This window comes from Lissotriton helveticus, chromosome 5_1 (genome assembly GCF_964261635.1).
Source record: "Lissotriton helveticus chromosome 5_1, aLisHel1.1, whole genome shotgun sequence".
Classification (NCBI taxonomy): Eukaryota; Metazoa; Chordata; class Amphibia; order Caudata; family Salamandridae; genus Lissotriton; species Lissotriton helveticus.
In genome coordinates this window covers 1,732,414,936-1,732,429,977 of record NC_136065.1, presented here as the reverse complement: position 1 = coordinate 1,732,429,977, position 15,042 = coordinate 1,732,414,936, and the positions used below count along the sequence as shown (strand labels likewise).

Here is a 15,042-nt window from a genome sequence, read left to right as displayed (position 1 = left end):
ACAAGGAAAACAGTCACCCAGGCCCTAGTCAGCAGCAGACTCGACTATGGAAACGCCCTCTATGCCGGAGCCCCGACAAAGCTCATCAACAGACTGCAAAGAATCCAGAATGCTTCGGCACGCCTGATCCTCGACGTCCTGTGCATTGACCACATAACCCCTCAGCTGAGGAACCTGCACTGGCTCCCCATCGACAAAAGAATCTCCTTCAAGCTCCTGATCCACGCGCACAAGGCACTCCACAAGACCGGCCCAGCCTATCTCAACAGTCGTCTCTCCTTCTACGTACCCAACTGGAATCTCCTCTCCGCAGACCTCTCTCTGGCCACCGTCCCACGTATCCGTAGAACCACAGCTGGAGGCAGATCCTTCTCTCACCATGCCGCCAATACCTGGAACACCCTCCCCCTCAACCCACGACAAACCAAAGACCTTCTAACCTTCAGGAGACGACTTAAGATCTGGCTGTTCGAACAGTAGCAACAGGAACCTCCCCCCCCTCTCCCCACCCTCAGCGCCTTGAAACCCTTGCGGGTAAGTAGTGTGCTTACCAAAATATTTTATTGATTGATTGATTTACACATTTAATGCAAGGTATAGTGGTGACATGTCACCATGCACATGGGATAATTCTGAAAACTTGACCAGACTTTCCACATAAAAACAAAACTCATAGCTGCAAGGTGTGCCATTGTTATGTGTGAAGCGACCCAGATTGTTCTGCATTCTGTCCATCAACTGTTGTTTTGCATTGTGGCTTTTCACCCATTTCACTTTATTGCTGGGGGTACTGAGCTCTAGTTCCAAAGTGAATAAAGATTTGAAGCCCAGAATGTGATATCTGTTAAGAGGAGGACTTGAAGTGTTACGTTTGGCATGGGGTCACTTGGCAGCTATGATAGTGCATACTACAGCAACACCACCTTAATGTAGTCAGGCAAAGAGTGCAGAAAAGCACTAGCAAGCATGCGTAAAGCATCATGTTTTAGGTACAGTATAATGAAGGGATACAAAAGAATCACGTTTAGTTCAAAATGTTAAAGGTTTGTTTCACAAGGTACTGTGGTGTTTGCAAGTTTGACCACCCAACAGCATCATATTATTCAGCAAGGAGTAGGTGCTCAACTCACAACTGTTTCCAGGAATTCAATTATTGAAACATTAAAATATAGTACTTTTGAGTCCAATGTAAGATGGATAACTCAGGCAGAGTCCTGACAAAGTGAGTGTGAGAGGTGATGAGATGCGAGAAAGAGTAATGAGACGTGAGAGAGTGCAATTCACAGACTTTCTATGCTTAAAACAGTCTACAAAACGTCTATTGGACATAGAGGCAATGGGAACACAGTACATTTCCTGTTTTTTTTTCCTTTGAATCAAATATTTGCTTTATAGCAATCACTGCAAAATAAAAACAACAATCTGTTTTATAAAAACTGAAAAAACACAATTTTAGGGGTTAGGTAGCTGAATAAACGCGGATAAACAGTAAGTTTCAAAAGGTTTGGAAAACACTGAGAAAACACCACTGAAACCCAAAAATAAAACACTAAAAACAAAATAGCATATGCACATCGCATTATCTAAGTATAGGCACCTAGTTAAAAAATGGCAGCAAACCAACAGATATCAAGCCCTTCAATACAGAGTAAGAAAAGAATTTGAGCAGTACGTGCTGCTATCCTCTGCATATCCTGTCTCTAACTGATTTACTGGTCACAAGGACCAGACCTATTGCAAGTTGCGCTGGCAGTAGTATTAGGATACCTTCTTAAAGAGTTTTTAGCAGACTATATTTTCTATATTAAAGAAGCCAAAGAAGGGCTGTAAGAAAAGGTCCTCTGCCATCCTACCTTCATTTGAAATAGAAAAAGGCAAAGGAGCCTTCAATACTGTACACCTTTTGATTCTGGTCCGGGTATAGTATGCTTACACTACGTACATAATTATTGGCTTTGTAAATGCATAAACAGGATGATTCTCTGGAGCCGATGGTTCTCTAGAGCCTCAGGCAGTCTTAGGTTAGATGCAAAATTGACTTTGCAAAGATGCAAAATGACACTTGCTGCTTTCAAGGAGCTTGACAGAAACACAATTACAATCTGTAAATGCGAAACGTGCTTTCAGTCTTATGTTTCCTTTATTATAATTGTACATTACGTAAAACTTAAATTTACCTGATGAGATTCTTTTGTTGCATTTTGTGTAGTCAGCGGTCCTTCAGGAGGCCTTAAAAATTAAAACAATTGAATTAATTTGATAATGTGTTTTGCTTGTCCAACATCAAAGAAATAGATCCAATTGCAAGTGGACTGCCAAGTGACTCTATGGTGTTTGTGACATTGTCTTCCATTTGCACTTTTAACAGTCCATTTAAAGGTTGCCAATAGATGTAAATAAGTCAGGACTGGCTAAAGATTTCACAAGTTGGGAATCACTTGGAAGACCATGGAAGACACCAACATTTTTTACATTTATTTTGAAATAAAAATAAACAGATAAAACAGAGTCTTTGAATAGTGCAAAGCAAAGAGCATGGGGGGGTGGTGAAAGCTTGCATGGATAAATATTGAAGTTTCTGTCATCTACACAGCAAAAGTAACATGAGAGCAATATTACCTGATCTGGCAATTTATGTTGGCATAAATTATGGTGAAGGAAACACGCAACCAGATGGGATGGAAGAAGCTGTGTTATTTAATACAATATTACAGAATTAGCAAATTGTAATGTCTTCTTAGCGGAGACACAGCCAACGGAACAGAGAAAGTAGAGGTACATTAGGTCAGCAGTTTTAAGAATATTAGTTTAAATAGATATGTTTTTACCAGTTGTTGCTCAATGAACATTTGCTGAAAGCTAACATGCTAAGATTCTGTATGGTACAAAAAACATAACCACACAGTGTAGTGTTCTGAGACTATGTGTACTAGGACCCTTGTGGTTCTGGGCGGACTAAACAGAGGAATTACTCAACTTGTTGGGAGGTGTTAGGATGAATGGTTATGACATAATGAAAGTTCAACATGTGATTGTGTGCTGAGGAATAAAAATGTCTCTTACAGAGCACTGCGTATAGTGTATTCATTTGCTTGCTCCCGGACTGGGGAGGGTGCTACAACTGGCCACGTGTAGGGGGTACGTGTCCCAAAGCAACAAAACTGCTCTCCCTGAGAGTGTGCTACGGTACAGTAACCTGCTCGTTCGAAGCATCACTTCAGCCCAGACACGGTCCTCCAAGAAGGTGAAGGCTGTGCAGAGGAGAACTGTCAGAAAGCTGGTCAGAACCCGCTGTTAAGGCTGAAAGAAGAGATACTGAGCTGCCCCGTAACACAGAGCCTTATTTCATGCAAAGCAAATGCTAAAGGAAGCGATAAACAGGTATGAAAGCACAAATATACTTACCGGCAAGAGCAAGGGAAGTGCCACACCACCTTAAAATAGGAGCGAGACAACTTGAGCACAAGCACATGTTATGTTATGTTATTCTGAACTTTTAAGCGCATGGGCACCCAAGGGTTTCATGGCGCTGGTTGTACTTGCAGAAGCTGCAAGCTCCTGTGGAGGCAATACATGCCATCGGAATAGTGAAAGTTTTCAATGGTTGTAGAAGGGAGTGCAAAATAAAATGCAGCTGCATTCCTGAAGTCACCTCTAGCATTCAACACCGCCAAGAAACAAAATATTGGCACCCATTGGACCGCATGGATCGAGACGTTTGATGACTTCATAGAGTAGAGGATAAGAAAATCATGAAATACTTAACCTTGTCTGTGATAGAGTAAAAGAAGTGCTGAAGAAATTCTTTGAGACTGATTCAATATCATACTATCAGATCAAAGTAGTATTAGGAACCAAGTTCAATCCAACGCCGAATGTCGACTATGAAAGGTACATTTTCAAACAAGCGAGACAGCTGGGGAAAGAATGGATGAGTTTGTTGAGAGCCTTGATGTTCTTATCAAACACTGTAAGTTTAATGAGTTTAATGACATAGAAGCCATACACCTCAGTCATCAATGGCTGTCTGTAAGAGTCATTCAAAAGGTGCATGTTGAGAAAGATGCTCAGTTTGGAGAAAGAACTAATGGCTGCAAGGGCCGATGAAAGGACAAATCAGCAGGCTGCTGATATGGAAGCTGGAACATCGAAAAGTGAATCAGCGCTGGTAATCAAAAGCAAGTACAAGTATAAGGTGGATGCATGCAAGTCGATGTCTCCAAGGAGGAAAAAGTTGTGTTTTCTGATGTGGGTTTTTGAGACGTCCAGTTATAGGCAGATGTGCAAAGATTGCAGGAGAGAAAACCCCTTCATAAGAGTTCGCAAAGTAAAAGAGAAACCAACTGCATCACAGCGAGAAGAGAAAATGGACGCCAGAAGGTTCCAGAAGAATTCTCGCCACGCCCACAAGGCCAAAAAGCAACTTCAGTTACGACAAGTAGAAACCAGACAAAGTTGATCATCATCGAGTTCATCCCACAAAGGCTTTTAAACTTCATTATCAAGCACCAGTAAAGAAGATGGATGTGCGATGATGGTATCGACCAAAGGACGACATGCACACATAGGTTTGCAGCTTGCAGAGAATAACAGGACAAAGACAAACCAACAAATGAAGTATCAGAATTCATTTGGAAACCACCCCAAGATTACAATAACGGTCCCCCCATAAGCTTTATCATAGCAGTGGTGGGTCAATTACCATCATGAAAGTAGAAGGTTTAACAGCCTGTCTCCTGTGCCACGCCTCAACCCATCAAACACAAAGGCATCAACATGGATTGCCGCCAAATCATTGCAGAGTCTAAGTTCATTCATAGCAACCATGCAACATAAAACAACATCAGTACAAGCACCAATTCCCGGTCTTCAAGGAACTTCATCCAGTGTATGAAAACTCAGCTTTGATTCTGATGCCAACATGGGATTGATATCCCTCAACTATAACCTCCAAACCCAATCGGAAATTATGAGTCAGTTCCTATCTTTGTTTCACACCCTAGGAAGGCTTCGAAAATGAAACTGAAAAGTCATATTACTGAGGGCATTCTGCCTGTACCTAGCTGCACCGCAGAGTTGTTGTTGAAGCATAACATAATTGATCGCTTCACCGGTCCTATGCACTGGGTCTTGCTCATAGTGCTGGTGCCAAAAAAGGACAATGAAGGTGCGGTGAACATCTGTCTTGATATGCACCAAGCCAACAAAGCAATTGAGAGAGAAATACATCCTGGTCCACGTATAACAGACATAATCATGCAGCTGAAGGGAGCCAAAGTCTTCTCCTGTCTTTACCTGAACAAAGGATACCATCAACACAAGCTGGTAGAGAACTGTTGGTACAGTACCACTTTTTTGTCTCATGTCAGTTTGTTCATATACAAAAGGTTGAGATTTGGAGTATCGTCAGCTGCAGTAATATTTCAGGATGTTATACATTAACTAATTCAACTTGTTACACATTTGTTTAACTACAGTGATGACACTGGTGTTTGGGACAATGCAAAACGAGCATGACGAAAACGTTACTTACCTTTGGTAACGCTTATTTTGGTGGATACAGAATCAGCCTGTAGATTCCTTGCCTTTTGAATATACCCCATGCACAGCATTCCACGGAAAACCTTTCTCCATACCTCTCGCACGTCGATGAGGATGTCATGATGCCATGGCTCTGCATATGACTCCTTGTGACGTCATCAGTGCCATAAGAAGATCTCTTCAGCATGCGGATGTCAGTTCAACCCATTTTTTCCATGCCTTAGAGGTGAACCAACAACATTTCCAACAAGTATACAGTACATGTCATATTAAAGAAACCACATGCATTTGAATTGCCAACTCAATAGCATCTTCAAGAGTGATAGAGAAAACCTCATAAAAACATTCATATGAAAAAATATATATATATATACACAAACAAATTTTTTATACAAGCAGACAGGCAATGGGGAGGCGGGTGAGTCAGTGAGGAATCAACAGGCAGATACAGTATCCACCAGAAAAAGCATTACCCAAGTTAAGTAACTCGCAGCCTGATTCGTGAAGCAAAATTGCACTCGCAATAGCTGCGAAAATGCTATTGCGGGCGCAATTTCCCCAATCGGCATTCACCACGAAAATAGCGAAATCGCAAACACATAATAACGAATTCACAAATAGATTCGCAGAATCCCGGCAGGAGAGCATTAGCGAATCGGAAAATGCGACAAACCACGGATACTGCGAAAAAAATTGCGATTTCGCTATACAATCGCAATCGGTAATCATGAAAAATCGCAAATAGCGAAAAAACCCAAAATCGCTGTTTGCGAGGCGCAAATTAAGGACAACCCAAAGCAGGTGGTAACCATAAAAGCCATTGAAAAAAATGTTTGAAAAACCGTTGGCCAATCAGTAACAGGTGCAGGCCTGACCAAACACACATAAGGAGAATCAGCAGCAGCATTTGGAGTCTCAAAATGCCAGGAATGTACATGGTGGTCAGGCGGCGAAGGCTACAGCGAGCAGCACGGAGGAGACGCAGAATCCAGGACAGGATATTCCGCCAGCGGGCCACCCTGCTGGGCCAAGCCAGAGAGCAAATATATGCAAAGTACCGCCTGAATAGGGAAATGATAATCCAGCTAATACAGGACCTTGACCCCCTGATGCAGCACCCAACAAGGCGGACCAATGCCGTGCCTACACATGTTCAGGTATTGTGTAGCCTGCACCTCCTGGCCTCTGGGAGCTTCCAGGGGATAGTAGCGGTTGCTGGGGGGATATCCCAGCCCACCATGTCCCGCTGCCTAAGGAGTTTCCTTGACGCAATGCTGACCCAGCTACACCAACACATCAAATTTCCCACCAGCCAACAGGATTTGGATTCGACCAAGCTACAATTCTACAATGTTGCCCATTTCCCACATGTGATAGGATGCATTGACTGTACCCACATCGCCATCTGCCCACCAGCTGCAACGGAGTACATGTACCGCAATCGCAAGTCCTACCACTCCCTCAACATCAAGATGGTCTGCAATGCTAAGACATACGTCACGGACATAGTGGCACAGTACCCAGGGAGTACCCATGACTCATTCATATTCCGACACAACGGCCTCCACACATGACTGGCCAGGGGAGACTTTGGGGAAGGACACCTACTTGGTAAGTACACTTTGTCCACAATGTCACATTGCGATGAAGTAGCTGCGCTGCACAGGCACTCACCCTCTGCTCCTCTCATTCAGGTGACAGTGGCTACACCCTCCGTGAATACCTCCTCACCCCATACCTCAACCCTGCTACACCACAGCAACGGCGTTACAATGTTGCACAAATACGGACGAGGAATTGCATTGAAAGGACTTTTGGGCTACTGAAGAGCAGATTCCGCATACTGCACAAGACAGGTGGGGCCATGTACTACAGTCCTGATGTGTGCTGCCGCATTGTGGCTGTCTGTGCAATACTACACAACATTGTTACCAAGCGCAGGATACCTGTAGACATCTCTGGCAGTGAGTCGGAAGGGGACGACCGGCCACCTGCACATGGGCGTCATGCACGCGGGGAGAACCCAGCTGAAGGCCACAGACGCCGCAACCTCATCACAATGAACAGTTTCTAGTGCACCCACTCCCCTCACCCAACAAATCACAATTGCATGCAAATGGAAATAATGACAGGACGCCAATGTATGATGCAAGAATAAATATTATTGTTTGATTCACAATAATAGTGCAAGTTGCCATCCTTCCTATGCAATCAGTATTGCCCCATACTGCTACGTCCAAAACACAGGGCAGGCTTATAGTGTCAGCCCGTGCCTGTAAAAGTACATGGTAGTCAGGTGCGCCTCCGGCGCGAATCACCCAAGCGCCTCTCCGGCTCCTCCTCTGCCACCGCACGTGACCCTGCAGTGGGCCTGGTGCTACGTCGTAACACCGCTACCTGTGAGGCAGACTGGCTGCTCACATTTGAGGTGCCCTCGCTGGCATCGTTCCCCCTGACATTGCCAGGTACAGGGGGGTGGAGTGCCATAACGGCAGTGGTGAGGTGCTCTAATACTCTGGCCACATCCTCGCAGCATTGGATTAGCTGCTGCTGCTGCGCCAGGGACTGTCGCGATAGCTGGGATGTCGCATTGCCGATCACGTAGTTTGACCTGGTGTATGCCGACAGCCGCGTCTTTAGCTGCCGGTGGTGGCGGCGGGCGGTGTTGCGCTGTGATATTAGCGCAGCAGTGTTGGACTCCATGGCTGCCATCATGCAGTCCATCCTCTCCCCCACACCTGCCATGGCTGCCGTCATGCGGTCCATCCTCTCCCCCACACCTGCCACATTGCGGCCAATATTATACAGCTGCATCTGTATGGCCCCTTGCCGGCGTGCCTGCAGCTGGTGAATGCGTAGCATTCTACGCTCTATGCTCATTCTCGGCAATCGCACTTCCATCCCCCTCCTGCCGCTGCGTGCATTGTTCTGCAGGCGAGCCCTGCCATGCCTGCTCTGCTGGCTGCCCACAGTGGGTGGGCGCTGTGTCACCGCTGTCGCTGGAGCAGATGTGGAGGCTCCAGCTGCTGCGGGCCTGGCTGCAGGGGTTGGTGGTGCGCCTGATGGTGCTGGCGCTGATGCTGTGGGCCTGGCTGCAGGGGTTGGTGGTGCGCCTGTTGGTGCTGGCGCTGATGCTGTGGGCCTGGCTGCAGGGATTGGTGGTGCGCCTATTGGTGCTGGCGCTGATGCTGTTTGCCTGGCTGCAGGGGTAGGTGCAGCGCCTGTTGGTGCTGGATGTGTTTGTGACGGCACCTCCTCCGCATCCTGTGGTTGCTCATCGATGAGCAGCCTGTCACTGTCGCTGCTGTCTGTGCCACCTGTGAGGGGAAGTGGATGTCCATTAGTTGCATGTATCTGTCACACGTGCAGTTGCTACATGCATGCTGGATGACATTCCCTGACTGGCTGTGGCATTGCGTACTTTGGAACCTGTCTGGCTGCATTGGGGTACTTGTACATTGTGGCCACACTACATGTCCCACAATGCTTTAGGGCATTACCTAATGTGCACCGATGGCATGACTTTGGAACATTATGGGAGGCTATAGGGTAATGGCCATTCATAGGGGACAGGGTCGCAGTCGCATGCCACTTACCTTGGCTCTCTTGGGTGGGGCGGGATGAGTCCAATCTGATGACTCCAATGCACGCCTCGGACTCCAACGTGCCCTCGACGCGGTCCTCCATGGTGGTGTTTGGAGGGACTGTAGGTCCTCCCCCTCCAGTGGCCAGGGACTCTTCCAGCCTCTCGGCAACCTTCTCCTTGGCACGACCTCGGAGGTCGTACCACCTCTTCTTTAGTTCTTCAAGTGACCTGTCTGCCACGCCCACGGAGTTCACTGTGGCCGCTATCCCGACCCAGATTCTCCGCTTCTCCTGCTCAGGCACCCTCCTTGACTCTTTCCCAAACAGTTTAGAGTGGTTCTCTACCACCCCTTCGATGAGGTGCTCCAACTCCTGTTCGGAGAACTTCAGTTTTCTCTGGCGCCCAGTGTTGCTGGGCCCTGGCACAGCCTCCTCTGCCATTGCTGCAGTGAGATTGGGTGTGGTATTCCAAGTTTGCAGGTGTCCTTGCAGGAGCTGACTCAGTTGCTGCCTCAAGGTCTGCCTCACTGTGGTGAATGGGAGTGGGAACTGGCTGCTTCCTGGTTGTGATGTCATCACTGTGCTCGAAATGCGACTTCCCGTTTTCCCGATCTCGGGATTTTGCGATCTCGCAATTAGCGATATCGTTATTTGCGATATCGCAAATCCTACACGGATGTTGCCGAAAATAGCGATTATTCTGCGATTTTCGAAAATCGCAAACGCTTTTTGTGGCCGCCTGCGAATCGCATTTTTTTATCGCAAAAATTCATGAATACCGATCTGCGATTTCTAAATTGCGATTCGCAGTTAATCGCAATTGGAAAATCGCAGATTCCGGTTTTCATGAATCAGGCTGTTGGTCTTCTGATGGATACATTTTCTTGTGGCTTCCTCACCTTTTCAATAGAATCCCAAAGCAGTCTCCCACTCAGAGTAAGTGGACCTGCCAGAAAATCCTGTAACACAGAAATAGCAAAATGGCTGTGCCTCTTCACTTCTGAATCCAAGCAATAATACTTTGCAAAAGTGTGGAGGGAGGCCCAAGTTGCCTCTTTACAGATTTCATTCACAGGGACACCTCTATCCAAGGCAGAAGGTGAGGATTTAGCTCAGGTAGAATGAGCTCGAATAACTTCAGGTGGCTTCTTCCTAACCATTGCATTGCAAATCTTGATGCACAGGATTATCCACCTGGATGAAGTTCTCTTGTGGCCAGCTTTCCCCTTCATTTTGCCCGTATATTCGACAAACAGCTGGTCGTCTAATCTGAAGTCTCGGGTTCTCTCAATATAGAAACCCACTGCCCTCTTGGGGTCCAAATGATGAATTCTTTCCTCCTCCTTAGCTGGATGTGGGGAAGATAGAAAGTAGGCAAGGTAATGGATTGTCCAAAGTGGAACAGATTAAGCACCTTAGGCAGGAAAGCAGCTCTGGTCCTAAGCACCATCTCATGTGCATTGAAGAATATGAGGTGAGGCTTGAAGCTAAGGTCCTACAACTCACTCACCTTTCTAGCAAACATAATAACAACTAAAAATATAGTTTTAAAGGTAAGAAACCTTAACATGCAAGTATACAGGGGCTCAAAAAGTTAAACCATAAGCAACGTAGGTACAAGATTAAGATCCCACTGAGGCATTACAGAGTGGGAGGTAACTTATTAAAGAGGCCTTTAATAAATCTCATAACTGTAGGGGGCTTAAAAAGTGAAGGCTGATCCAACAAAAATAGGAATGCAGAGAAAGCAGATAGATATCCTTTAACAGTTGCAACAGCGCAACCTTGCAGCGCCAGGGATAACGAAAAACTCTGGGATAGCGCAAAACAAAACACATCTGATAAATGGGGGGCTTTCCAAGGATCATTTGACTTCTCTACGCACTAATTAATAAATTTGGCCCACCTCCCAGCATGGACTGTCTTGATGAAGTGCCTTCTGGCCGATAAAATAACATCCAACACATCAGGTGAGAGACAGAAGTAACTCAGGTAGCCCTGTTCAATCTCCCGACATGAAGATGCAGGTTCTGGAGGTGGGGGTGTGGAACCTGCCCCTGCAATAGTGAGAGGAGATCTGCCCTGAGCGGGAGACGGAGCAGGGGCACAATGAGAGGCGAAGAACGTCTGTGCACCACATCCTCAGCAGACAATCCGGGGCTATTAATATGACTTGGGTCCAGTCTTGGCGAATCTTCCTCAGAACTCGAGAAATCAAGAGTATGGGGGAAACAAGTAAAGAAGCTGGAAGCCCCAATCAAACTGAAACTCATCTCCCAGCACTCCCTGAAATGGATACTGGAGGCTGTAGATGGACAAGCAGTGCGCGCTCTAATGAGTGGCAAACAGGTCTAACTGAGGAAACCCCCGCATCCCAAAAATGTGATGTACCACTGCCAATGGAGAAGCCATTCATGATTGGATGAATACTGCCCGCTGAGACTGTGTGCATGTACATTCCGAACTCCGCCCAAGTCATTTGCAATGACACAAATCTGTTGAGCCCAGGACCAAAGCCCCAGAGCTTCTCTGCAGAGAAGATACAACCCTACTCCACCCTGTTTGTTGATATATCGCATTGCTGTAGTATTTCTGTTAAGACCTGAAATGACTGGCTGCCAAGAGAAGGGAGGAAGGCCTGGAGAGCCAAATATATTTGCAATTGCAGAAGATTTATGTCGAACAATCTTTCCTCTGGAGACCAAAGATCTTTGACTTTCAAATCTTCCAGATGAGTTCCCCACCCTAGAGTGGAGGCATCTGTTATTACTGCGGCCACCAGAAGAGGAGGGTGATACGGCTTCCCGTGAGACAGGTTGCAGGAAACACCCCACCATTGCAGATCCGCTGGAGGTCCTAACTCCTTGAGGTCTCCATTGCGGTGAAACCACTGCCTGCAGAGGCACCACTGAAGAGCCTTCATATGCCACAGTGCATGGTTGACCAACAGAATGCAGGAAGCTAACAGACCGAGCAGGCGCAAGGCCTTCATGACTGGAATATAAGCTCTATTCTGAAACAGCAGAATCGTAGCCTTAATGTCCTGAATCTTCGGAGGAGGTGGGAATGCATGACTCACTGTAGTGTCCAGTACTACCCCCATGAAGAAGTTGCGCAGAGAAGACTCCAGGCGAGATTTGGGTATATTTATTGAAAATCGCAAGCTGAACAACAGTTGTGTTGTCACCTGCAAATGGCGCAACTTTAAGCAGCCAATCGTCGAGATACAGGAACACTGGAATCCCCGACATTCTGAGATGTGCTGCCACCACTGCCATCTTCTTTGTGAAGACCCAAGGTGCAGAAGTAAAACTGAACAGATGGACAGCAAACTAATAATGCTGAGACCCCACCGTAAAACGGAGAGACTTCCAATGCGATTTCAGAAAAGGGATGTGAAAATACGAATCCTGTAAATCGATTGAAACCATCCAGTCTTCCTTCTCCAGTGCAAAAAGAACCTGTCCTTGGGACAACATTTTGAACTTTTCCTGTTAAAAGAACAAGATCAAAAACCTGAGGTCGAGGATCAGCCGCAAACAACTATCCTTTTTAGGAATCAGGAAGTACCGGGAATAGCATCCCTAATCCTTAGGCTGGGACTGAAGCCCTAAGGATCTCACAGTCGTCTTGCTGCCTTGAAATCTCTGCAGCGTAGACTCAGCATTAGCCCCAAACAAGCGAGACCTGCTGAAGGACAAATCCAGAAGAGTAGTCTGACTATCTGGTGAGAAGCCCGATCCCCTCAACCAGGCGCCTTCTTGTTGGAACAGAAGAACCCATGACTCTTGCCACAAAGTCTGCAGTGTCCAGACCTGATTGAATAACCTGGTGGGCCCCAGCCTGTGCATCAGTCAACAGCTTGGAGAAATAACCTTGGAGATCTAACTGAATTTTTGGGATGCCCTCCGTCCATCAATGCATGCAAATTCCTCCCCAACAAACAAGTAGTGTTTGAAGACTTCAGGTCCATACTCCCAGAAGAAAAGATTGTCTTTGTTGACGGCTCCATCCTCTTAGACGCCTTTCTGCAGGAGTAGTAGGGAATGATCCAGATGACAATTTAGAGCAAGAAGCCTGAACCACCAATCTCTCAGGCACTGGGTGAGAGGACAGAAATGTAGGTACTTCTGGAGCTGGCCTATATCTTCTGGCCACTGATCTTGAGACCGCAGCACAGGACATCGGTATTTGGCAGATCTCAAGTATGGGCTTTGTCAAAGCCTCATTGAAGGGTAATAATGGCTCTGAAGAAGAGGCAGTGGAATGTAGCACCTCTGTAAGAATGTTGGACTTCAATTCAGCTTAATTGAGAGGCAAGTCCAATATATCAACAGCCTTTCTTATCACTGCATGATAAGAAGTTACCTCTGGAGGTACCAAACCTTCAGAAGATAGTGACTCCCACTCAGGGCAGTAACTCCTACTCACGGGAGGCATTAAGAACACTATATTCCTCTAATCCCTCAAAGTCTGGACCAACTCTGTAATCTCTCCTTCTTCCAACCCTCCATGCTCCTCTGAATATCTCTTCCTCCAGCAATCTCTGAGCTTCCCTCTGGGATCTGATCCATTGCATCGGTAGTGCCAGAGGCAGCGTCGATGACATCGGTACTGCTGCCATAGGTTGATCGTAAGGTGGCAGAGTCGGTGAAGTCAGTTCCTGGGGACCCAGCGCTGGCTCAGATCCAGACGGCAACGGAGATGGCTCGTGTGACACCAAAGAATCAAGCCCTTCTTGATACGGTAATGACATTGACTGTCTCGGCACCAGCAGAGGCCAGGCCACCGGATCCATGGGCATGAACGGCATAAAGGTTGCCAGCGAGTACTGAGCCGGAAATTCTCCAAGAGAATATGATAGCGGACCCATGGGGCCCACAGGAGCACCAGATGGATTTACAGCTCTCGTAAAAATGCTGAACATAGCATTAAGAAAGTTGGAAGGATCTGAGTTGGGAATGTCGGCTATACAGGATCCTGGTTCGAGGGCACTGGTGCTGTATGAGGGACCACAAAATCTGGATGCGTTACTGGCTGTCCTGTCAAAGTCTTTGGCCTTGGAGCCGGAGGCAGAGTCATCGGCCTCAGAGTTGGAGGAGAAGTTGGAGGCCTCAAAGCAGAGGGCAAAGCTGGAGACATTCTCATAGATGGAGTCTGCAAGATCTCTTCTCTATGCACCCGAGGCTCTGGTTTCGGGAACACCGACTTCGGCGAACTACCTTTCGAAGAAAGACACCGAGACCCGTGGCACCGCTTCTTCCTATGTTTCCTTTTGGAAGATCTTGAAGTATGGTGCAACAGCAACTCTGAGCGAGCTTGAGACCTCCAACAATCTCTCTTCCGTCTCTTAGCTTTCACCAAGAACAACTTTGCCTCCTTTCCTTTCATGGCTTTCGGGTTCATCCGGCGACATGATGAGCAGGCTTCAAAGTCATGGTCCGACGACAAGCACCATAGACAGTCTTCATGGGGGTCAGTGATGGACATCTGAACATTGCATTCCCTACATGGCTTAAGTCTGAATTCCTCAGTGGACACATCTTCAATAGCAACAAAGTTGCAACAACAGAATCGGAGAAATCTACTACGAAAAATAGAGAGTCTGGAAAAAACTGTTACGCGTTCTAAGTCTACTACATGTTGGAGAGTAGTTTCCCCATGCCTATGAATTCCCTTCCCATCCTTTGGTCTTCAAGGTAGATGTCCAAACCTGGAGCACAACACGCATGGGGGTAGTGTTGGTAGGAATTTCCCTCTGTAAAGTAAGTGTAGCATCAGTATGTCCCGAAGAACCTATTTCTAAGCTTTACCTCGGTCGCCCTGTGTGTTATGTTGTTAATAACTATTAGTTGGGAGGCCCTGTAGTAGGATTCAATATCTGCTGCAGCAATTTTCCCTTCATAGATGGATTTG

At 46.6% G+C, this 15,042-nt stretch overlaps 1 protein-coding gene across 7 annotated transcripts in view; it reads right to left on the bottom strand.

The window, feature by feature from the left end:
- The window catches only part of LOC144753804 (uncharacterized), a 2,685,544-nt gene that overhangs the window by 844,687 nt on the left and 1,825,815 nt on the right, over positions 1–15,042 (bottom strand). For all 7 annotated transcript variants that reach the window (XR_013594537.1, XR_013594539.1, XM_078641375.1 and 4 more), the window contains one exon: positions 2,178–2,229. Coding sequence is in view for 5 of the 7 variants with exons in the window: in XM_078641375.1 (XP_078497501.1) it covers positions 2,178–2,229 (52 nt within the window). In the remaining 2 variants the exon portion in view is untranslated. The remainder of the gene's footprint in view (positions 1–2,177; positions 2,230–15,042) is intronic.